The sequence below is a fragment of the Lithobates pipiens genome, unplaced genomic scaffold (assembly GCF_037356315.1).
Source record: "Lithobates pipiens isolate NorthernLeopardFrog02 unplaced genomic scaffold, aLitPip1_a1.2 Scaffold_18, whole genome shotgun sequence".
Lineage (NCBI taxonomy): Eukaryota > Metazoa > Chordata > Amphibia > Anura > Ranidae > Lithobates > Lithobates pipiens.
The window spans coordinates 414,650,525-414,675,849 of record NW_027507758.1 but is presented as its reverse complement, the minus strand read 5'-3'; the positions used below and the strand labels follow the sequence as shown (position 1 = coordinate 414,675,849).

At 41.4% G+C, this 25,325-nt stretch overlaps 1 protein-coding gene across 2 annotated transcripts in view; it reads left to right on the top strand.

Annotated features, from left to right (window-relative positions):
- The window catches only part of FNDC3B (fibronectin type III domain containing 3B), a 467,960-nt gene that overhangs the window by 204,584 nt on the left and 238,051 nt on the right, over positions 1 to 25,325 (top strand). For both annotated transcript variants that reach the window (XM_077487969.1, XM_077487970.1), the window contains 3 exons: positions 11,295 to 11,371; positions 13,380 to 13,620; positions 15,381 to 15,665. In XM_077487969.1, coding sequence (XP_077344095.1) covers positions 11,295 to 11,371; positions 13,380 to 13,620; positions 15,381 to 15,665 — 603 coding nt within the window. The remainder of the gene's footprint in view (positions 1 to 11,294; positions 11,372 to 13,379; positions 13,621 to 15,380; positions 15,666 to 25,325) is intronic.

Here is a 25,325-nt window from a genome sequence, read left to right as displayed (position 1 = left end):
GATTTCTAACATATACACCTGATATGAAGCTTTATCAGTGGGATTTCATGTCCTTTGCCTTTTGCTACCAGCAGCTTGACCCAGAGTTTGACTAATTTCCAATAACAGGGAAATCAAATGCTGCTGTTTTCTTCTGTAAAATTGAGACTGCTGTAACAATCCACCAGATGTGCCAGGTGTTACCAAGGGATGGAAAGCCACAAGAGCATTACTGCCACAAAGATGAAAATAAACAGCTTCATAATGATATGCCCTAGTTAGTCTTGATTTTGCTTTACACCCATTGTAAGACTACAACTCCCAACATTAACTTCGTAAGCCAGCTGGGACTTCCACGAACAAGCACAGCTGGAGAGTTCTGTTGCCAAGATCCGCTTTTCTAGGCTTTTCATGGGTGGGCTGCAAAATGTGTAATATTTACATGTTCATGGGCCGTGTCCTACTTGAAATATGATGTAATAAGAATAGCGTTGCCAGATTTCTGAAGGCAGCAAATGTGTCTTAGTGGTTTTGGATTCTCTCATTTACCTAGGTTTGATGTCAACCATAGGAGATTTTATACCAATTAGAAAAACATTGAATGTTAACTTTTTTGCTTGTTTTATTTACCCCTATTTTAAGGCTTCTATGTTCATTCTTCATCATGCTACTATATGACCTTATCCTGGTTTGAGATCTACTATGTATATATATATATATATATATATATATATATATATATATATATACACATACATAAAGTTGTAGATTTTTACTATTTAATGGATACCTTTTACATCCATGGAACTAAAACACACGTCAATTATTGTCAGAATAAGGGCAGCAGTTTACTTCCATTCAAAGCTCAAAATAAAAGTTAGATTTCTGCAAAACTGTTTTGTTTGAATCCAAGAATGTTGACTATAAGGCTGCACTCACACCTGAGCATAGCGTTTTCAAGCAGAAAATCGCACAAATTTACCGCGATTTTGCAACTTTTTTGCTGCGTTTTTTACCGCAATTTGCGCCATTTTTTTACCGCGATTTGCCGTGATTTTGTGGAGGACAAAAGGTCACCAAAGGTCACCAATGTTAAAAGAAGAAAAACACCCAAATCTGCCTGATTTGAGCGACAAAAAAGGGTCCGGAACTTGTTTGAGCTTCAGGCGTTCGGCTTCAGGCGACATGGAGTAGAGATGTGAACCATCTCCATTGAGAATAATAGTTTTTTTCCCTTCTAGCGTTTTGTAGCTTCAGGCTTCAAGCTACAAAACGCTCAGGTGTGAATGGGGTCTAACAGTTAGTAGTCAAGTAGGACTCTTGTTGATGTTGCTATTCTGTGGGTCATCTTCTGGGAAAGTGTCTATGTATAATTTACAAAGGAAATGTTCATATGCGTGGGCCCCAGGTAACAACTGTAGGGGGATTTGAGAATTTCTACACTTGACCTTTCATGGTGAAATGCTAATTTTATTCAAGAATAACTGACCCCAAAGATGTCTGTATCATTCTTTTTACACCCCTCACCATTTGCAAGCATGAACAGTTGCCAAGTGTAAGGGTGTTTTTTTTTGTTATTATTATTTCAGATACTTATATAGCACTGTCAATTTACGCAGCGCTTTACATATATATTATAGATTCACATCAGTCCCTACCCTCAAGGAGCTTACAATCTAAGGCCCCTAACTCACATTCATAGTAGTGCCAATTTAGACAGGAGCCAGTTAATCTACCAGCATGTCTTTGGAGAGTGGAAGGAAACCAGAGGAAACCCACTCAGGCACAGGGAGAACATGCAAACTCTAGGCAGGGCTGCCTGGAGTTGGATCTTGGATCTTGCATGAACTGGTGACCAAATCATAATTGTTTGTAAATCTAACTACTTAAAAAGTATAGACAAAACTTTTTTTTAATTTCGATAGAGGGGTGAGGGTTTATAACCACTTCAATACTGGGCACTTTTACCCTCTCCCTGGCAGGCCAATTTTTAGCTTTCTGCGATGTTGCACTTTGAATGACAATTGCACAGTTATGCAACACTGTATTTTGTTCACACACCTAGCACTTCCTTTTGATGGTATTTACGGTACTCACCACTATTTTTTATTTTTTGCTAAATAAAAGAAAAAAGACAAAAAACTTTGGAAAAAAGAATGCGTTTTTCTTCATTTCTGTTATAAAATTTTGCAAATAAATAATTGTTCTTCATAAATTTAGGCCAAAATGTATTCGTTACATTTCTTTGGTAACAATAACTAAAATCAGTGTATATTATTACATCTGTAGGAAAGTTATAGAGTCCACAAACTATGGTATATATATATATATATACCTGATGTACTGATAGCCTAATTTCTTGATGCCCAAACATGTAAGCCCTTGTACACATGGTCGGAGATTCCGACGGAATGTGTCCTATCGGACCGTTTTGTCGGATATTCCGACTGTGTGTGGTCTCCATCGGACTGTTTCCGTCAGAATATCCGACGGACCAACTGTTCCAACTTGCCAGTAAAATTTTCCGACAAAATGCTCTGATCGGACATACTCCAATCATGTGTAGCCTACTCCGACGGACAAAGTGCCACGAATGCTCAGATCAAATTCCTAGACCAAAGCTATTGGCTACTAGCCTGAACGTAGTCCCGTCCTAACGAAATAATGTCATCACTTTAAGTACGATCGGATTTTCTGACAACTTTGTCCAACTGTGTGTATGCAACAGTTTCGGACAAAATCCGTCGAACAAAATCCGACGGATTTGGTTGCCGGAATGTCCGACCGTGTATACAAGGGCTAAGGATAATACAAATATCCTCCAAATTACCCCTTTTTGGAAGATAAACAGTCCAAGGTATTTATTAAGAGGCCTAGTGGGTTTTTTGAAGTTTTTATTTTTTTGTCATAATTTTTGGAAATTGAAAAAAAAAAAAGATGTAGCAGGAATTTTGTAAGTTATGTTGTGCTTGTGTCCAATGATTTTAGTGTGGTTTTAGTGAAAATATTTTTTTTTGATATTCTAACAATAGTTGAAGTGCATGCATGTAAATGGGAAATGGCTGTAGGAGATCAGCAGCATGATATACAACTTGGGCCGAAAAAAAAACAACATTCTTTTTTTAGTGACAATTGTTTATGATACACAGAGCTTTTGCAAAATAAGGGGTTGAATTGCTAGAGTCAAATAGACTGTTCACTTTGCTAGAGAATGCACTTTGCCAGAGACTTTACCCCAGAGCTTACATCTTCTATTTATGTTCAAGGAAAAACATTTTTTTTTTTTTTATAATTTCCTTGGATGTAATTGGGTATTCTTTGCAAAGCAACAGTTCACTGCATCCACTGAGCTCTGAGGATAATCCCCCTGTAAATTTCAACTTCCTTTACAAAGTGAACAGCCTATTTGCCTTTAGTAAATCAACCTCTAAATGTGATTCATCTGTAGTTTACATCTACTGTAATTCAGAAACTGAGTTTCAGAAATATAATTCTTCCTCGACTGAAAAGAATCACCTAATATGCCAAATGTACAGCGAATTGTTCAGGTTGCCTATTTAAAAAAAAATGCATGGTGTGTTTGTAAATAGTGACAGTTATCTGCCCAAAAATGTGAATACATAGCTGTCTTTGCGCAGTTTTAGAATGATGCCAGTGCCCGGAGAAAAGGAAAAGAATGCACAATAAGAGCTAGTTGGAGACAAGGAGATTTGTGTCTGAATCCTGCCATGATGTGTGAATGCACACAGTCTGCTGCTTCTTTCTCTGCTCTAATGGGAATCCTGATGTTTGCTGAGTGGATGGCTGGACAAACTGTCCAAACAGAGCTGTGTTTGCCAACTGAGAACATATTGCAATCTCTGTGAGGCACACTATCATGCATTGAATGGCTCCTCTTGTGCTCTTTACTCTGACTGGAGAAAGGGAAATACATTTTCTCTTGGTCTAAAAGCTTCCCTGTTAGCTATGTGTGAGAAGTTTAACTTGAGAAAGAAGCTCAGTGAAACGCAACAAAAGTAGGCAGTATGCACAATGCTTTACCAAGTCTAAGCAGGGCCTATCATCTGTCTTTCCTTTAAAAGGATAGTCTCTCTTGTGTGCTCAAGAGCCCTTTCCCTCTTTACTTCTTATCGGGCAAACTCTTTCCCCTCCGCTGTACCGATCGGTACAGAGAGGGGAGGGAGGAACAGGCGTCATAACATGACGCCGGTTTGTTTCCAAGTGATCACTCCGTCATTTGACGGAGCAATCACGTGGTAAACGGCCGCTATGAGCAGCCGTTTACCGTGATCCGTGATGCGACCCGGCGGTCACGGATGCTCTCGAGTGCGCACACCTCGGGGCACGCGAGAGCAGAATTCTGGGAGGCCGTTAATTAACGGCCTCTCAGAGTTAAACAACCCCCCTGAAGCCGTTAATCGGCAATGGGCAGTTGTTAAGTGGTTAAAGCTAGATCACTAGCTATATAGGTGAGGTGAATATAGTGGTGTATACTGCAGTCAGGGCACAGACAACAACCACTACACAGCAGCAAGATAGGAAATCAGCCAAAAACGATTGGTGTGTACTGTGTTGAAGGTACACAGAACACCCACTGCTTCAGATGCTAAGTAACACACTACACGAGGCCGCCTCAAAGGCGGCCTTATATAGTGTGGGGCGTGCACTACACAGCCTGAGCTATGATTGGCCACAGGCAGGATGCCTGTGGCCAATCATAGCTCTCCTCGCTGCCGGCGCTGCGATTGGCCAAGCATGCGGGGTCACAGTGCATGCTTGGCCAATCATGGGGCAGCAATGCACTGCGCCACCGCAGTGCATTGTGGTCCGCGCGCGCGTAACTCGAATTTTGACGCGAACGGCCCAAACGTTCGGAATTCGCCGAACGGCCGAACAGCCAATGTTCGAGTCGAACGTACGTTCGACTCGAACACGAAGCTCATCCCTAATGCCAAATGACCATAATAGAATAATCTGTCAGAAATATTGTGAAATATAAATCACCATTTGGAAAATGAATGCTGCAATAAACACACACACACAATGACATTTAGGGATCAGTGAGGTCGATTCCTACCTGTGGCTACCAAATAGGTAACAGAATGTGCTGCATTGTCCAGAATTGTTGTCTCCAAGAATCTGTCTCATTTGGATAGTAACCTGTCTCACTGAGCATGATAGGAAGAGCCCTTGTTGCACTACAAAGGCCATCATGTTCTTTTTCAGATTTGTTTCGCTTCTGTAGAGCTAAATGAATGCTGCGTGCTTTCTCCATGTATTTGCCATTGTGAAGGCTCATGCATATTATGTGGGAAGTAAAGTTCAACTGTCAAATTTGAAGCCATAGCAATGCAGTAATATGTTGATACCCGTTTGTGTTTATCAGTGTTATTTCTATAGGAATATTGTCCCAGTGTCTTTACCTAGAACTGATATCTAAGTTGTTTTTGTTGGATAAGAGTGAGGAATGCAAATTTGGAGGCAGAGTAATTTTTATTTTTTGTTGGCTAGTCAGTAAATGTGTTGGAAAATATATTTTGTTTTGTTTGCTGTGCGGATAGCCCTATAATGTGCACCTTGCTATAAAGGCTAGTAATAAATTGGAGCCGTCACAATCTTTGTTTAACTTGCTATAATCTGAAGCAAGTGCATTTTTACAAACCCAGTTTCAAAAAAGCTGGGATGCTGTGTAAAATTTACATAAAAACAGAATGGTTTGCCAATCTCATTAAAGTGGTTCTGCACCTAAAAAAAAAATATTAAAAACCAGCATCTACTAATATTGCAGCTGCTGACTTTTAATAAAATCACACTTACCTGTTCCAGGAACCAGCGATGTCGGCGGCAGATGACGAGCTATCGCTCGTCTCGCTGCTGCCACCGCCACCATCCTCTGTCAGGGAATCGGGAAGTGAAGCATGGCGGCTTCACTGCCCGGTTCCCTACTGCGCATACGCAAGTCGCGCTGCGCGTCTCTTCAGATCCCCCGCTGTGTCCTGGGAACTGTGTGTTTCCCAGAACACAACGGGGGGGGGGGGGGGGGGGGGCGTCTGCAGCGGTCTGCCTGGAAGTGGGTGCAGATACCTGGATTATCCAGGTAACTGCACCCCCCTCCCCCCTGAAAGGTGCCGATTGTGGCACGGAGGGGGGGGAGGGATCAGATTAGCGGAACTTCCCCTTTAGGGTGAAGAACCGCTTTAACCCAGATTTTATGCACAATAGAAAATAGAAAACATATCATGTTTAAGCTGAGAAAATGTACCATTTAAAAAAACAAATTAGGTAATTTTAAGGTCATTTTAAAATTGATGCCATGTCTCAAAAAGGTTTGGATAGATCAACAAAAAGCTGGCACAGTACAACCCCCAGTTTTAAAAAAGTTGGGATATGGCCGTGTTTACCATGGTGTAGCATCTACTCTTCTTTAAACAACACTCTGTAAATGTGTGTAAAATGAGGAGACAAGTTTAGTCTAGAGTTTTGGGAGAAGAATGTTATCCCATTCTTGCCTAGGCATATGCCACTCTAAAACCTGGATATATCTCTCAGCATTAATAGTGCGATTCCCAATGTGCAAAATGCCCATTCTATATGCACTAGTGCCCCTCCATACCATCAGAGATGCAGACTTTTGAACTGAGCGCTAACAAGCCAAAAGGTCCCTCTTCTCGTTAGTCCATAGGACACAGCACACATGGTTCTGATCACAGAACAGTTTTCCACTTTGCAACAGATTTAAATGAGCTGTGGTCAAGAGAAGACAGTGGTGTTTTTGGATCATATTCAAATATGTCTTCTTTGCACAATAGAGCTTTAACTTGCATTTTTTGATGGCACGGTAGACTGTGTTCACAAACAGTGATTTCTGGAAGTATTCCTGAGCCTGTGCAGTGATGTCCATCACAAAATCATGCCTGTTTCCGTCTGAGGGCTCAACAATCACAGTGTCTGCCTCGTCCTTTGCGCACAGAGATTTCTCCAGATTCTCTGAATCTTTTAATGATATTGTTTAGAAGTTTTAGAGGTAGCTTTTCACAGATTGGTAAATCTCTGCCCATCTTTACTCCTCTGACTCTCTATGATGCGCTTTTCATACCCATTAATGTTATTGAAATGTTGCCAATAAAGCTACTCTCTCTTATTGGCACCACTGGTTGCCCTGTCTCAACTTTTTGAGACTTGTTGCTGCCATCAATTTCAAAGCTATTTAATTTTTTTCTTAAAATTGCACTTTTTCCCAATTGAAACATTTGATATGTTTTCTAATATCTTTTGTGAATAAAATATGAGTTCATGAGATGTGCAAATCATTGAATTCTGTTTTTATGTAGATTTTAGACAGCATCCAAACTTTTTGGGAATTGGGGTTGTACTCTGGGGACATCAGATCGTCGCCTTTCGCCTTCTGCCCAGAGTGTTATTTCTGCTGCCTGCTCCATAGTTTAAAGTGAAGTCCAAAGGGGATAGTGAGGCCCAACTATAATGGTATCAACATGTGGCTTTGTTTTAGACGTTGCATGCTGCTGAAATCCATGGCAACTGTAAAAAATTAGTGCCTATATAAATTAGATCATTTGCTCCTTTTTCAGATTTTTTTTATATTGATCTGCTGGGTTGTCGCTGTTTTTTTTTTTTTTTAAAGTTTGCATCACATTTAGCTTGATTAGTTGATTTCTATTCTTTATAGGAATGTAGAGAACTGTTATACTCACGGGGCAATCTGTTCATTGGAGATGACTAGGACATCAATTGACAGACAAATATATTTGACAACATCACATTGAAAGAGATATAAGCTCTAGACTACTTGTGCAGCACATGTGGATGACGAAAGGCAGGCAAATTTGTGACCGTTCACACAGGAATGCAGTGTTGGAAGCCAGAGTTCCATGCGCAATTTCCACGACGCATTCCAAATGCACTGGGTGTGTGATCTGCTGCAGGTGTCAATAGATTCCTATTGAAACCCCAAAAGCAGAATGCAAATGCAGTGCAGGTCTGTCTGCACCTGATTGCATGGCATCATAGTGCCATGTGATCCGGTTGCAGTGAGTTTTTAAACGTAGTGCATACACTACTTTTGGTGTGATCCAGTGCAATACATTTGAATGGCATCACACTGTATCCTGAATGTAAATCAAATACCGTGTGGTAGTCTTGATTAGCCCCTGTTCACTGGTTTTGACCAATCACTTCCTGATATCCTAAATCCTGAAATGATTCAGCCAGAACTATATCAAAACCTTCTCTGTTTTTTGTATTGAACTCACTTCAACTCACTTCAGCTGCTGCAGGGGGGAACTACAGGGGATTGGTTCCAGTAAATGCTGCGTCTCCTCCTGTCCAGGTTCCCTTTCCTTCTGCTGCCTGGGCCCCCCTGTGTGTTCCCCTGGTCACTCCACTCTCCCCACCCCCTTCCCACATGGCTGTCGCCTTCCCCTCCTCTTCCTTCCTCCTTTAGTTCCTTAACTGAAGCACTGTGTTTACTATGCTTCAGTTTGTGAATGAACAGTGAGGCTGTGTGCAGAGCTCTTCCTTTTCATTCATTCTTTGCAGCTGAGGCTGCAGAGACAGACATTACAGAAGATACATTCTTTAATCTCCTTTCTCTGTCTCACCAAAGCCCCCAACAGAGCTGTTAAAAAAATGTAAAATATATATAAAAAAATAAAATTGTAAAACAATAATAAACACCAACATAAAAAGAAGACCAATTCCACCTACTGCTTTACTGACACCACCCACTGCTCTACTGACACCATCCTCTGCCTTAATGACACCATCCTTTACTGACAAGGTCCACTGTTCTACTGATTGACACTGTCCACTACTTCACTGCCCTAATGACACCAACCTTTTGCCCTACTGACACCGTCCACTGCTCTATTGAACCCTCCACTGCCCTATTGACAGCCTGCACTGCCCTACTTACACCCTCCACTGCCCTACTAACACCATCCTCTGCCCTACTGACGCTTCCACTGCCCTACTGACGCCATCCTCTGCCCTACGGACACTTCCACTGCCCTAGTAGCACCGTCCACTGCTCTGCTGACATTGTCCGCACACTGTGGACACAGTGATATTTGTTTTATTCGATTTGTCTATGTTTTCCTTACTATTTAGTTAGGTCTTTCTATTTAAAGTGTTTCTAAAGTCTCAATGTTTTTTACCTTCATGCATTCTAAAAACCCTTCTCTGTGCAGCAGCTGCCCAATACTCACCTAAGCCCCACCAACATCCACCAATGTTCACAAGAGCCTCAGCTCTCTGGGGGACTTTTCCTCCTTATTGGCTGAGACAGCAGTGGGGGTCAATGAGAGCTGAGGCTCTTGTGCACATCGGTGGATTGTGATGGGGCTTTGGTAAGTAATAGGGGGCTGCTGCACAGAGAAGGTGAGCCAATGGTGAGCCACTGGGGACAGAGGTGGCTGGGCTAAGCAGCTGCTCTGTGTGTGAATAAATATGCAGAGAAGCTGCTTGGGAGCAAGCCTGCCCAGGTGCCCCCAGATCAAGCTGCTTGCTCTGGGGGCATTCAGCTGGTGGGAGGGGCCAGTAGCGCCGGCGGGGCACCCGAGAAGAGGGGGATTGAGGCTGCTCTATGCAAAACCACTGCACAGAGCAGGTAAGTATGACATGTTTGTTATTTAAAAAAACAAATACCCTTTCATATGACTTTAATTTCTTTAAACAATAAAAGGAGGCTCCACAACCCTGTGGTCTTTGATCTCTTTCATGTTGTTCAGGTAGATCTCCATCACTCAAAGGGGTTGCTTACCCCTGTTTTTAAGCATTTGGAATTTACAAGAAAGCTTTAAAGCTCTGTAAAAATCATGTCTGAGGACTTGTTCATCCATGCAACATATTTCTTGCTTAGTAAAGCTTCTGATAATGCCATTGGCTAATCATTCTTAAATACTTTTCGCAGTGTATGAATTGTATATGTTTCTCAACTGTCTGGAATATTTAGTTCCAAAATATATTGCATCGGTGTGGTTTTCTTAGAGAATTTTATAGACAGCGTAAAGCCTCATGTACACAGGCACTGACTAACCTGCGTTTATATGTGTTTAGAGGACATTTCCAAAAACCTATACAGTAAATGCATGGAATGATTTTTCAATGGTGCCAGTCATACTGATTGTTTGTCTGTGTTGTGGTACAGTCAGTTTAAAAAGTAGAATTCTGTGTGTCCAGGATCCGATTAGAGGTTTAATTGTGATTAAACGCAGCTAAACCTGCTTTAAAGCAAGAACATTTAAAACTCAGAAAGAAGTGATCCGGGAAGCATAAAAGTTGTTTATACTTCCCAGATGATTTCTCCTGCACTTACAAAAGCTAATCACAGGAGTGCCAGTGTGAATGAGGCCTAAGGCCGCGTACACACGCGGGGACTGTTCGCTCAACTTTGTCCGTCAAACAGTTTCAGCGGACAGTCCGCTCAAAATTAGCATGGACGGACTTGCCCACACACGACGAACGAACAGTCCGCTGAAACCGTGCGCGATGACGTGAACGGCACGTACGACGGGACGAAAAATACGACGTCCTATACACTGCAATGCAAACTTCGGCGTGTAAATCCTTTCTGAGCATGCGCGGAAGTTAGTTTGACGAACAAGCCTACACACGAGGGGACTGTTCGCTGAAACAGAGTTTCAGAGGACAGTTTTTCGGAATTTCCGAAAAACTTTGTTCAGCAGACTGTCCGCTGAAACTGTCCGCTGAAAGCCCACACACGAGCGGACTGTCCGCCGAAACACTGTTCAGCGGACAAAGTTGAGCGAACAGTCCCCGCGTGTGTACGCGGCCTAAGGTCTATTGCAACTGAGGTGTCTAGCCCCCTGTGTGTGCAATCCCAGTGCTTTGTGTACCTGGAGGCATAAGTGCAATGTCAAGTCAAAGTCTGTGACAGACTGAAATACACTGTGGCTGGATGGGCTAAACGCTGTACAGAGTGGTAGTTGCATTTACATCCTCATGGTTTCGGGCATGAATGCTCATAATGCAGAACATCTGCCTTCCATTCATCCCTGAATGCATTGTGCCCTAAATGCGAGTGCCACTCATTGGAGCATTAAGCCCTGTTCCTCTGCAGCGTATTTCAAGCTGGTATAGACTTTGACAGGCTGCAAGCAGTAGGGCTGGGTGCTGCACTTTTGAGGGCACATTATGTAAAGGGACTAAGTCTCTGCAGTGTCTTTGTGTACTTATTGAAATAAAAATGAATGTTGCTTTTATAACATCACATTTTATATCCCATGTTTGTGTTAAAGTGTTTATATATAATGTTAATGCTTTTTTTTCCCCCTTAGGTCCTGCAGAAGTTCCAATGATGTCTCCAAATGGGTCCATCCCTCCAATACATGTGCCTCCTGGTTACATCTCACAGGTACAAATACCCACCAATAGTAATACTCAAACGTCATTAGACATTGCACTGAAGTGGTTCTTGGCATTGGAATCCAGTACTGTGATTTATTAGCATATGTTGTCTTTAAAGCTAAACTCTAGACCAGACGTCACTAAATGGTAGACTGCAGTCTGGATCTGGACCCAGTGACTGTCTCATCCGGATCGGCCGTGGCCCGGCCGTTTGGGAGCTGTCTCTTCCTCTCAGCCACTGTCACTGCTGCCATAATCATTGAGCTGACATCAGAGTCAGGACAGCTCTGAATGGACGGCTGGAGGCGCATCAGTTTAGAGCTGACATCTGAGACAGGACAGCTCCAGATGGAGGGCGGGAGCTGCTAAGTTAACTTTTCAAGTTAACCAGCAGGTGATTGGTTTGTAGCAACCAATCACAAGTTGGTTATCAGGAAAAGTTGTGCAGCTCCTGCCCTCCATTTGGAACTGTCCTACCTTCAATGTCAGCTCTAGGCTGATGTACCATCTATCTGATGTGCCCTCCAGATCACCTTCAAAAGGGGGATCTAAATGTAACTGTGATGTGAAAGGGGGGTGTAATGTAAAGGGGGGGGTTGGTTGTGATGTGCAGGGGGGACTGAGAACACTGTTGTAATAACGGGATTGTGATGTGAAAGATCTGAGGCTAGGTTTACATCAACCTGTGTTCTGCATGTAGGCAGCCTATTCATTTCAATGGGATTTCTTACATGCAGGAACCCAGAAAAAGAAGTCCCCGCTCCTTTTTTTAAATTGCGCTCACAAAAACGCGTGATATTTGCCGATGCTCCGAGGTGCCATTAAGAATCATGAGATTCGGACCTCTGCTGAAAGATAATTTTATTGACTGGACCTCCGAGAATTTTAATTCAATAACCCCGCTCTAGACCAGCAGCTAAATATACAGGAGAATTGCATACCAGTTTGTTCAGTAAGTCCTGAGATTTACATGACAGCACAGCCAGAATGGTAACATCACTTTCATGTAGCAATGTGGCTTGGTCACTCCATTCCCACTCCCCATTATTAGACAGAGACTGAAATATCTGTCTCTTCTCTCTTTTTGTCAGAATGTCCTTGGTCAGTATATGTGCATGTAGCAGAGTCTGACTGGTTTAGATTAATGACCATCTTTCTCCCAGTGTGAGTGCTATGGATTTCAGAACAGATCTCAATCTTCAATCTGCAAATAAGGCTGAAAGATCCAAAGTGCTGTGTGCCCTTGTTGGCACTGGAAGAAGATTGCTAAAGCAAGGGCAAGCAGATACCTACCCACTGTCATTATCAGGTGGAGTATCTGTTGGCCAGCGGCCATCTGATGGTTACATGTGATGACTGGTGCGGAAAGGCTCTGGTAGGCTTGTTGGGTATGACTATATTTCCCATTATCAGCCTGACATTGCTGTGGGTGGCTAGGTGATTGTGAGAAACACGAAACAACACCTCCTCTGCAGGTGGGAAGTTAGAACACAGTAACAGAGAAATCTATTATCGCTGTTTCAGGCTGTATTGGATCTGACAGAACAAGTGTCAGTATCCAATTCCAAGTCTGTTATGTTGACACCTTAAAGCATACTTTAATATTTTCAGTAAAATTAGGTCAGCATTTAGGTAAGTAAAATGTCTTTACTTCCTTCAAACAAAATACCTAACTTTCATACCCAGGCCATAACTGTCTGTAGTCATAGTAACTAATAGTGGTCTTTTTTCATTTTAAAAGGAAGACTACATATGGTATATCCCTATATAATATATATTCAAACTTTATGTTTAAACTAAAACATTACATAAATTGCAATCAGGGATTTATTTATAAAAAAATGTGCATAGCAATTCACCTATTAAAAAAAAACATGTATCAGGCGAGAGATTATTTTTGATTGCTTGCCATAGGTTACTGCAGCTCATCATGGCTATTACATCTTGCTCATCTTTGCTGAATAAATGTTTATTTTTCTTTGTGTGAATATGTCCTGATTATTTTTCTTCTATAGGTTATAGAAGACAGCACAGGAGTTCGACGTGTAGTGGTTACACCACAATCCCCAGACTGTTACCCTCCCAGCTATCCATCCGCTATCTCTCCATCTCATCATTTACCTCCATACCTTGCACATCATCCGCATTTCCTACACAACTCACATACTCCGTTCTATCCGCCAGTCACGGGGCATGGGGATATACCTCCCCAGTTCTATCCGCATCATCTTCCCCACACAATCTATGGAGAGCAAGGTAAATGGCTTCATTTTAAATTTAATTCTGTCGTGAAAATATATGTCTAGAAAAACTTTCTATTAACAAAAGTGGCCAAAGGGTGGAAATGTTAATTTTACAGATTAGAAAATAAATAAAAATAATAACTTTTTAAGTCGACCTATAAAAAAGCTTTACATGTCTGTATGAATGCATTCCTGATGAAAACGGAACGGGAAATAGGGGCAGGTGGGGCAATTGGGACTTTACATGAAACACAACACTAGGGCATAATGAGTCATTAACATAAAGTAAATGATAAGTCAATATACGTGTAATTATAATTTTTTTGTTTTTTTTTTACCTGCTGCGGGTAGTGATTTCTCAGGCTGGGTTCACACTTATCCGAATTAGATGTGGATTTCCCCGCTTGTAATTTGCATGACAGTAGAGTTTGACCGGCTGTTAATGGAGCTGATCATACTTCTCTGGGGTGGCTGCGGAGCACACTGCAGAAGGGTCCTGTGCGTCTTTGACTCCATTTCAGGTCCCAATTCAGGCAAAAGTTCGGACCTAATTCGGACCTAAAATGGTGAACAGGGGCGCACCGGACCCTTGCTGTGCCCTGCCATCAGACTGTTTCCAAGTCACTCAGGATTTGTCATAAGTGATGGAAGGGAAATTATTACTTCCTGTACGTGCTAGCCTGCCTTACAGACTACTGCTGCTAAGAACCCTGTGCCTGCTTGTAGCCTGTATGCTGCATATTGGGGGTCAGTGTATCTAAGTGTGAACAGATGTGACAGGAGCAGAGAACTCAACTGTCATTTCTGTAGCATCTGCATACACAGCATTGATCTGGGAAGCTAAGACTAAGTTAGTCCACTGATTTCCTGGAAACCACTAGCACATTTGCAGCAAATAAAAAACTGGCAACTGCAAACGCTGTTCAATGGAGCATAACATAATAAGATAGATATAGGGAAAGAGAGGCAAGACAAAGCAAGCAGCAAGTCCAAGGGACTCGCCAAAAGCTGATGACAGTTAACTATAGATTGCAAATAAATAAAACATTCAAAAATCTGTAATAAAGAGTTAACTAGAGATCAATGAGAAGATTTAAATGGATCCAAGATACCTGCTTAAGGTCCTGCCAAATCAGCCGCTGACATAACCTTTGCTTGTAATCACACTGGAAGAAATAACATTAAAGGCCCAGATCACTTCTAGTTCATTCACATAATTCAGTCAAGCCTTGATGAAGAGGGTGCTTTGAGACCACCAAAACACATCGGATTGTCTTTGGCTTGTCCCTTTGACTTTTATTGGAATAAAGTTGTATCTGGACCTCTTACCAGTAGCGTGGCACTCCAATTTCCATTTTTCTCACCTACATAATTAAAACAGCCATACACAATCATTCTAGATCCTTACATTCCACATCTGTACCGGCCAATTAAAAAAAATCAGGAAGATTGGGGGTTGATTTACTAAAGGCAAATAGACTGTGCACTCTGCAAAGGCAATTGCTCCAGAGCTTAATAAATGAGGTAAAGCTTCAATTTGCAAAGAGTACCCAATCACGTGCAATGAAAACAAAACAAAAAAAAATGCTTTTTTGCTTGCACGTGATTGGATGATGGAAGCCAGCTGAGCTTCTGCACATTTACTAAGCTCTGGAGCACCTACACTTTGCAAAGTGCACAGTCTATTTGACTTTAGGAAATCAACCCCTGTGTGTCTTCTTTGTTGCACTTGTTATCCACATATGATATAACTTTTCTTTTCTTTGTATTCAGAAATCATACCACTGTTTGGGATGTCCAGTTATATCACACGAGAAGACCAGTACTGCAAGCCTCAACATAAAAAGCTCAAACAGATTGACAGACAAAACCGTTTGAACAGCCCTCCATCTACATTGTACAAAAACCATATAGGGAACTGTACGACTGTATACAATGGCAATGGCAAAGCTCACAATGGGGCCAGTTGTGGAAGTGTAAACAGTGTCACAGGACTTAAAAAAACTGACCGCAGAGCAAGAAGCAGTCCAAAGTCAAATGAGCAAGAAACACAACAAGGTTTGTATGGTTATCTCATTTACTCCTTTCATTTAGAAAAACAACTTTTAGATAGAAGTCATACACTTTTATTTAGTAATACAGGTGACAATACATGAAAGCAGTAACCTTAGCAAACTATCAGGCGTCTTATTTTGTTACTGCAGTATACTGAAATATGACTTCATGATTTGGATTATTGCACATACTACATCAGTGTTGTTTTTTGCGATGGCAGTGTGGTCGATAGATATGAGTTTTTCCGACACACCCAAATTCTGACAATGTCTACTTGTGCATGGAACAGGTCAAGGAGAAGCAGGGGTGGCAGTTAGGGTTTTATAAATTTACAAATTAGAGCACCTGAAGGCCTGGTTCACAATTGTGTCGGAATCACACTTGTCCCCACATCCCACAAACCACAGCCACAATACTCTGCTCCATTCATTGTTAATGGTACCCCATGAATCTAAACACACAGTGCGATTGCAGGTGCCTTTTTCCTGCATTAGAAGCAGGTACAGTAGCCCATTTAAGTGAATAGGCTGCTTTGTCCATGCAAACTGAGGCTGCACCGAACGTATAGGTGTGAACCAAGCCAAAGTGCATTCCTACTTTTGATTATTTTGCTGAGTGCAGTTAAAAACATGGGGTTAATTCATCACAGGCTGTTCATTCAATAATTGAATGCAACAGAACTATGATTATCCTGCCCAGTCAGATAAATATAAAGCAATACATTTACATAATGTACATAATGTCTGTAAAACTGCACACTGTAACTATATGCACATTAAGTCCAGCACTTTTACGCTTACAAGCAAAGGGACATATTTTTCAAAATGTAACATTTTAAATGCTAATGTACGTGCAAGTGCCGTCATTTATTTGTGTGTAGCAGCATACAGTGTTTTGCATGTCTGTGGGCAAAAATGCACTGCAGTTGTGGTTTAGCCTTAATTACTCCAGACTTGTCTAAAAAAGGTCAGATGAGTTCATTAGCAGTTGTTAAACTGAATGACATTGATTGCACTGGCCAATATACCTTTGATTCTAATGCAATGTTTGTTGTGTTGGCTATGTACTAATGCTTAGTATGCTTAAATTATAACTAAAAGCAAAACTTTTTTTTTTTTTGATAGAGTGGAGAGGGATTAGAACACTTGTCAGTTTTTATATCTGTCTGTGCCCCCATTAAAGAGATGCACCCTTTCTATTTGTACTGTTTACCATTATCATTAAAAGGGAAATCTTCCAGTGGGGAGACTAGGGGGTTGATTTACCAAAACTGGAGAGTGCAAAATCTGTTGCAGCTGTACATGATAGCCAAACTTCAGCTTGTTCAATTGGGCTTTGACAATATAACCTGGAAGATGATTGGTTTCTATGCACAGCTACACTAGAATTTTTAGTAAATCAACCCCTAGTTCTAGTGATATGGGGTCCCCAAGAAATGTCCCTTTTGCAGGGATTACCTCCCACTTCCTGTTTGGCTATGAGACACAGATGTCGAAAGCAAATCTGACAGGGGTTATAACCCTCTCTTACTCTATCCAAAATTAAGTTTTGCCTATAGCTCTACTTTAAACCCAGGATCACACTATAGTGATCTCAGACATCGCATGTGATTCGCACCCGAACCGCAGGTGCCGATCACATGTGATGTCTGTACAATGTGAGTTCAGCCTACAGTTGTATGGCTGAACTCACAGCCGGAATTGTGCTGGTTCCCGCATGACTACAGTGTGAACCTAGGCTAAAGTATCCTTGGTCTTCTGAAATCAGTAAGGCCTCAGGCACACTGGTACAGATACAATTAGGGTATCATTAACAATTAATGGCACCAAGCAGGTTTAGGTGCATATGCATCCATTCAGCTACATTCGACTTTGCAAAACCAACACTAAACAGACCGTTAATGCTAATTTTTTGTGATTTGTTAATGCATCTAACAGTTGAACTTGTAAAAGCTTCTGACGTCTAGTATACAAATGTACATAGAACCCTGTAGGATATGTTTGGGAATGTTCACTTTGTGGACCTGAACAGTAAGTTCCTGACACTAGTATGCATGAGCCCAAAGGAACCTTCCCATCAACAATGCAAATTTTGAGAAACATATACTATATACACTTTATGTGCGAGTGATTTTTGTAGGGTACTAGCATTATCAAGACTTTGTATGGGCTGTATGCTTTACAGCTCAAGGAATACTTACAAAATCAATTTCTCAGGCCATCTCTCAGTACAGTTTAGATGTTGGTACTGATGTTGTCCATAGCTGGACAGACAGGGGGGATTTACTAATACTGGGGCACTCAGAATCTTCTAACTTTGGCTTGTTCAATTAAGCTTTGCTTTAATTTGGTAGACCGCAGTATTAAAATGACAGCTGAAATCAGATTGACTGCTCTGAGCAACACTTTCAAAGCTTACAGAGGCATGACACGTGAGTCTCCAACATTATTTTTATAGTCAGTCTGTGCCCTGAAGCACTGAGTTACTCCTACATTATTTTTGGCCTTGCGTATACATTTGTTTACCTATCCATAATGGCAGTCGTATTTTCATGTAAGTGGAGTGCCTGTATATACATGCAAATTATTTTAATTCCCTTTAAATCCAGCCCGTATGTTCTAGTCAGATCATCTCTTGCCGGCTTTTCTTGGCAAGCACCTGAATGTGCATGTTGTTGCATGCAAAAATACATTCTTATACTTGAGACTTACTAGAAAAAGGAAATATAAAAATATGTATGTATCACATAAAATGTAGAATGAAAAGATTGGTTGCTCTATATTTCTTTAAAAAATGGTGAGATGCAGTTGTAGTCGGTATAAAAAAGTAGACTGTGTTGCTCCATGAGCCTCTGTACAGTTTCTTCTGTAGATGGAGCAGAGCCAGAATAATTTAGAAAGATTATAACTTTGTCTTTGCTTGGTGTAAGTGACTGTACAGGAAGGGAATGGACTCTTTGACCTGGTATTCATGCCCTGGAAAAAATGTACATAGCATTCTTTTTCCTGCATAATAGTGTAATAATTGTGCTAAAAATATAGAACATTTTTTTGTGTATACCGGAAAAAGAGAGGGAGGGAAAATGCCTATTTGAGGGCTGTCTTTCTTTCCCAAATGCTTACTTTGCCAACGATGAGCCTGTAACAATGGATTCTCATTGTTAATTACTGATTTTTATATAGGCTGTAAATCGAATTTTTCAGCCATCTTAGTTCACTTATAAAGGGGTTGATTTCATAGTTCCTAAAGCAGCTTGTGTTTCAGCATTGGTGTTAATACTATAGTCTTAAAGTAGTATTAAACCCTAGGCTTTTTTTAAAGTACTCAGTAATGTCAAACAGTGTAACATGAACAAGTAAATTTTTTCTTAATATCTGTCTCCAAAAATCATATACAACTCCTGCTCACTACTACTGGCCCAAGGTCCTCAGTTCAGGTTCCTCTGAATTTTCACAAGCTTTCTGTTGGCCCCTCACATGCACAGTACAGCGGAGACACGTCAGTCTCCACCCGCTGTCATTGAGCAGCTAGGGAAAGGAGCATGACAGCGGCTTGCCACCGATGCCATGAGCTTCTGTGGACATAAGGAGACACCTCTACCAAGGCAGCCGTGAGTACATGTGCAAAGGTGGCTCCATGGATCCCTCTTAGAGGATGAAGGCAGTAACTTTTGCATTTAGAGGGAAAAAAAATAAATTGCTTTCAGAAGAGAAACGTTTTGGCTGACAAAATGCTAGACATGCCTAAATGAGGGTAGATGCACATGAACACTAATTGATATTCAGATCAGTGGAATAAAAGAATGTCCAGGCATTTGATGTGCCTAAATGCATTTGCTGTGTGCATGAGGCCTTAGGGTTTAGTAACACTTTAAAGTGAATTCTATTCCCACTCCATTTACTAGAACAATTGTCTATAGATACAGTTTAAGTAAAGTCAAGACTGGTGATCTCTTATCTAATTGGGGGGGGGGGGGGGTGATCAGTGCTGGATTAAATTCTGTGAATGCCCCTAGGCAGTTGAAACCTAAACCCCAACCACCCGCCCGCCCGCAGGTTTCTTTATGTTTCTTGTGCACATGCTCTAGGTCATTGGTTCTCAACTTCTGTCCTCAGGACCACTAACAGGCCAGGTTTATGTATTGCCTTGGGGAGATGCAGACTAGAATACTGCAATCACTGAGCAGCAAATGATATCACCTGTGATGTATTTCAGTTATCTTGCAAACCTGGCCTGTTAGTGGGCCCAGAGGACAGTAGTTAAGAACCATGAACTAAGTAGTATGCATATCAGCCGCTAGGTGGAGATGACCATCACTACTGTAAATTACACGTATGTAGGTTGCACAAAAATTGTTACAGATTAACAACTGAAAGAAGATGAGCTTTTAAGAGGTAAACTGTAATGTGAACCTCATGTCTATGGTTTATGTACTTTAAATTGTTATTAGGTACAATACATTTTGCATGCTAGCACATTATTTTACCTTGCAATGAGATAGTTTTTTTCTTGGAGGAATTTTACTACCACTTTAATAATTGTTGATATATAACCCCCGGTTGCTTTTTTACAGCAGCCTGCACTGCTGCTAGTGTGTGATGTAAAGGTAGCAGACTGTAAACAGCGCATTACACTCTATCGTTTTATTTTTCAGCAGAACAAAGTAACATTTTATTGAGTTGTATTTGCTGCCGTATGGTGCTAAGCGCATGATTGCATTGCATTACGCTGCTCTGAGAAAACATACTGCATAATGAGTGCAGCACAGTGGTGTGAACTGCCATGGTAAAACCAGGCCTTTTGCCTTGTTTATACACTACATTGGGAGTGCATTGGGCAAGGGTGCCTAACACATGTTACATGAACAAGCTCTCAAGGTATCTATTATTTTTGTTTTTATCTTTTCAGTGACAGTGCAGCTTTTAGGTGAAAAAAAAAAGCATTGCAGATGTGACAAACCTGAGAACATGTCAATCATTTGATAATTTTTTTCTTAGGAGACAAGCAGCTCAGTAAGTCATTTGTAGAGGCCACTATGATTTGTTAGCAGCAGTACAGAGTCTGTGAGCGGAAGAGACGATCACACACCTGTGCAGTTGTTACAGTAGATGCCTTTGTTCCTTTTTGATGGGTATTTTGTTCATGGGGTCTGGAATTTCACTGCATGGGACAAAGACTTTCATTCTTAATGGGCATTAAAGTATCTGTACTGTCGGCTAAAAGCAATAAATTATTTCACTGACTTGGGAGTCACATTACACTAAAATAAAGCATTGACGGTCTTGCTATAGCAACTCTTTTTATGAGATGCTCCTTTCATTTACTCTTTTACAGTGTTGGTATGTAGAATGTGATTCAGTGTAGTAAATCAATATGTATTCACGTTAATTGTTACTTTGCACCCAGTTGCACCACAAAGAATAATAAAATGTGGCCTTTTCTGTCTTATCTACTCAATTACAAAAAAATAGCTTAATGTACTAAAAATGTTTGCCTTTCACATTTCAATCTCAGATGGCAAAATAGGTTTTTAAACGGCAATGAATCTAGCCAATGTCTAAAAAGGTTGTTCTGTAAAGGCTAATTAAAAAAAAAAAAACGAATTGACAATTTACAGCCACTTTAATGCAGGGAATGCATTAAGGTAAAAAAAAATGTTTTAGGTTGAAACCCACTTTAAAAAGAGTATTTGTCCGCTAGGAGAACATTTAAAGCAGCGCAATAAGCAGATATAAAATTGAATCCAGTTATGTTTCTTTAATTGTAGTGTAGTCTGTAATTTATTTATTCTACAATAGGACACTTTCCTAGTCTACTTACAGTAGACTAGGAAAGGATTCATGTAATAGAGCCAACCTGCCACAGTATAACGGCTGGTCAGCAAGTGATTAAGTGCTGTGTGGGCAGTAATGTGCTGGCTCCACTGATTCTGCCTATAGGCCAGTGCAGGAGCAGGAGGAAAAGACCAATGATGGCCATTTGACCTCTTTCATTATCATTTTGTATAAGTTAAAAAGATATATGTTAAAAGGGAAATAAACTGCAAAACGCTTTTATGAGACATATACAAATTTAGATTGATGCCGACTGGAGTTCTTCTTTAATTGTCTATGTTACTTAACCTCCCCCCTACCCTTACACTCTCTAGCGGTACATACCTTTCTTCAGTAAAAGTATGGATTAGCCTTTGACATACACTCCTGATCCCTTGTGACAGCACTTAGTGCCTCTTTGTTGGCCTGGTGCTGTCACATGGGACTGCAGAAGGAGCCCATAAACCAATGTGAGCTCCATATGTACCATATGTAGTGGGTAAAGGTTAAGCTGGCCATAGATGGATCGAAGTTCATCCTCAATTGCGTGGAAGAGGAATCGGTTCTGTTTTTTCATTAAGCCTGCTATCTGTGGTCAGAGCTTAGTATGTACTGCTGGAGAGGGGAAGCAACGTGTCCCTTTAACAATTTTAATAAAACTGTTATATTCCTGGCATAAGAGGAATGATAACTGTCACATTGGTTGTGCTCCTAACCAAACTGTAAAACCATCCAAAGGTGTCTGTCATAACTGACTGTAAATGGTAGCTGAGGATTAAACAGAGGCCAAGATAACAGCTTCCATGGCTGAAAATGACAGGAGGGTTTACTTTACTCGGGTTTAGGACCTGGCTGTGCTATTTGCCTGGAGTTGACACATCTCAAAATTTGCTTAACAGAATTATAAATCCTTTTGGCATAACATTTTAGAAAACTTAAAAAGCTATTCCCATGTCATCTAAATAGAGATTTGAATAATCACTCATGTTTTTGGCTGTTGTGTTTTTACAACATGTCATAGCTTTGTGGGGCAGGACTAGAAAAAAATCTGTTCTTCCATGATGCTAAAGAAACGTATTTGACTTTACAACCACTTTAACATGGAGGGGTGCTTAGAGGCAAGAAATAAAAAGTTCAAACTCCTGTAAAAGCAACATTTTTGAGCTCAAGTGTCCATGAGGCCTTAGGTGAAATTATAGATGATAGAAGGGACGGCAACTCCATGTCCATATCAAATGTAAATACTTTTTTGGCACATGTTAAAAATACAAAATCAGATGCATTTCGGCACACCGCTTTGATCACTGTACTGCGCTATAGCCAAATGGTCGCACATTGCCGGAGGGCGTCATATGACGTCCTCCGGTGATTGCGCCTCCTGCACGCTCCCTGCAGCCCGTACCGGCAGTGATCTGTGATTGTGGTGTCCTTTGGACACACCTGATAACAGATCGGGGTAAAGAGCCAAACACAGCGGATTTTACCATGTGACCAGATGTGTCCAATCACAGCTGATTGCGGTTTTAACAGGATTTGGCAGTTATCTGCAATCCTCTCCTCACGCTGATAGTGCGGGAGGAGAGCCAATAAGTGTCAATCCACACAGGGAACATCTACACTGACAATCAGGTCGCTAATCATCAGTGTCCTGATGATCTGTGCAGCCCCAACAGTGACCACCAGTGCTACCAATCAGTGCGCATCTGTCCTGCCATCAGTGCAGCTTCATCAGTGACGCATATCAGTGCCTATCAGGACAGCCCATAAGTGCAGCCTCCTCAGTGCCTCCTCATCGGTGCCCATCAGTGCAGTCTCCTCAGTGCCTCCTCATCAGTGCCCATCAGTGCAGCCTCATCAGTGCCTCTTCATCAGTGCCCATCAGTGCAGCCTCCTCATCAGTGCCCACCAGAGCAGCCTCCTCAGTGCCTCCTCATCAGTGCCCATCAGTGCAGCCTCCTCAGTGCCTCCTCACCAGTGCCCATCAGTGCAGCCTCCTCATCAGTGCCCATCAGTGTAGCCTCATCAGCGCACATCCGTGAAAAAGAAAAATGACTTATTTACAAGATTTTAGAACAGAAACAAAAATATTTTCGTTTGTTTAGCAAAAAATAGAAAAACCCAGTGGTGAATGAATACCACCAAAAGAAAGCTCTATTTGTCTAAACAAAATGATAAAAATGTAATTTGGGTTCAATGTTGCATGACAGCAAAATTGTCATTCAAGGTGTGACAGCACTGAAAGCTGAAAATTGGCCTGGGCAAGAAGGTAGTGAAAATGTCCTGTAGGCAAGTGGTTAAACAGCTAAACTTTATTAGCTAATAGCAGCGATGATATGCAAAGTGCAGTAACCCATAGCAACCAGTCAAGTTCAAGTTTGCAATTATTCAATCATAAGATGAGCAATAATTGGTTACTTTAGTCCAGAGCATAAATATAACTTTTTCCTTCACAGCCAAGGTATGGTTGCCAAGTGAGGGGCACGGTAGAAGTTGTTCCACTTATTATAGCAATTTGCTTTATAATTATATCAGACAAGTACAGCACAGTGTCTCCTCCATTGGTGGCAGGCAGTCTCCAGCTGTGTGGTCAATGATGTGTCTGTTCCTGTCATTTTCTCCAGGGTTAAGGGACAGACTGTGGCATGATGAAAGGAGGCTGTGAGGTGACCGGGGAGAGCACAGTGCTGGCATTGTGTGCACACTATATATTTTTTCATCCCTGCACGTTTGTGAAATGTAACAGGTTTTTAGCACATTCTGTACCCAGCACGGGTTAATAGGGTTAGAAAATGGATGTGAGAGGACACACGATGCAATATTTGAAGACATTTGGTGAGCTAACAACGCTGAACTCTGTTTGGCAGACTTGTTTTTAGTTATTTCATTGCCACTTGAGCTGCCAAGGGTGGTGCCGTGGGAGTCCCATACATAACTGGTGAACAATATCACCCTTAGACACCACAAACCTGGATGAAGGAAACATAAATAAACAAACAAACACCAGCAGACCCAAATACAGCCATTCCACCTACGGAGATGAAATATATCCCTATCTGTAACGCATTCATGCTTTTTTGGCTGTGTGTTTTAGCATACTTAGTTGATTTTTCCTTGTGTCAGAAAGCATTGATAGCCAGATGCATTTACACTACTTGTAACAATTCTTAACATTTTTCTTGCAATTCTTAGATAGCCAAGATACCTATCAGTGGCAACCCGTCTCCAGTTGTTATTCTTGATTTAAAGTGATATTAAATTCCCTCTTTTCTTTACCTAAAATGAAAAAACAACTTTATACTTACCTGCTCTGTGCAGGGATATTGTACAGAGAGCCTCCTTTCCTCCTCTTCAGGGGTCCTCCACCATCACCATCATCACATGCCTGACAAAGGGGTCCTGCGTGGCTCCGAAGCGTTGCACTATCCTTGTGTTGTGATCATGCAATAAATCACTCATTTGGACGCTATCTATGCCATTCCATGGTGTGCTGGCAAATATCTTCACTCCACCATTGCTGTTCGCTCCTCCTCTCCTGAGTGTGCCGATATAGCAAGCTGTGAGCTTTCAAGACACACATGCAGGCGTATTACTGAGCTGGGCTGTGTGCGTCCACAGACACACATAGCATGGCTCAAATACCATCCAATCCCTCCTTACTGGATTTGATTGAAAGGAGTAGGAGCCAATAGACATCAACCTGTACTGCTAGAGCAGGGAGAGAGACCAGTGCAGCTGTAGATAAGTACAGCACTGGATTGATGTAGGATGCGGGTAAGTATTTAAAGGTGGGGGGAACAAACAGATAGTGAAAAGTATTTTTTAAAGTCAGTCATAGACGGTTCGAATCCCG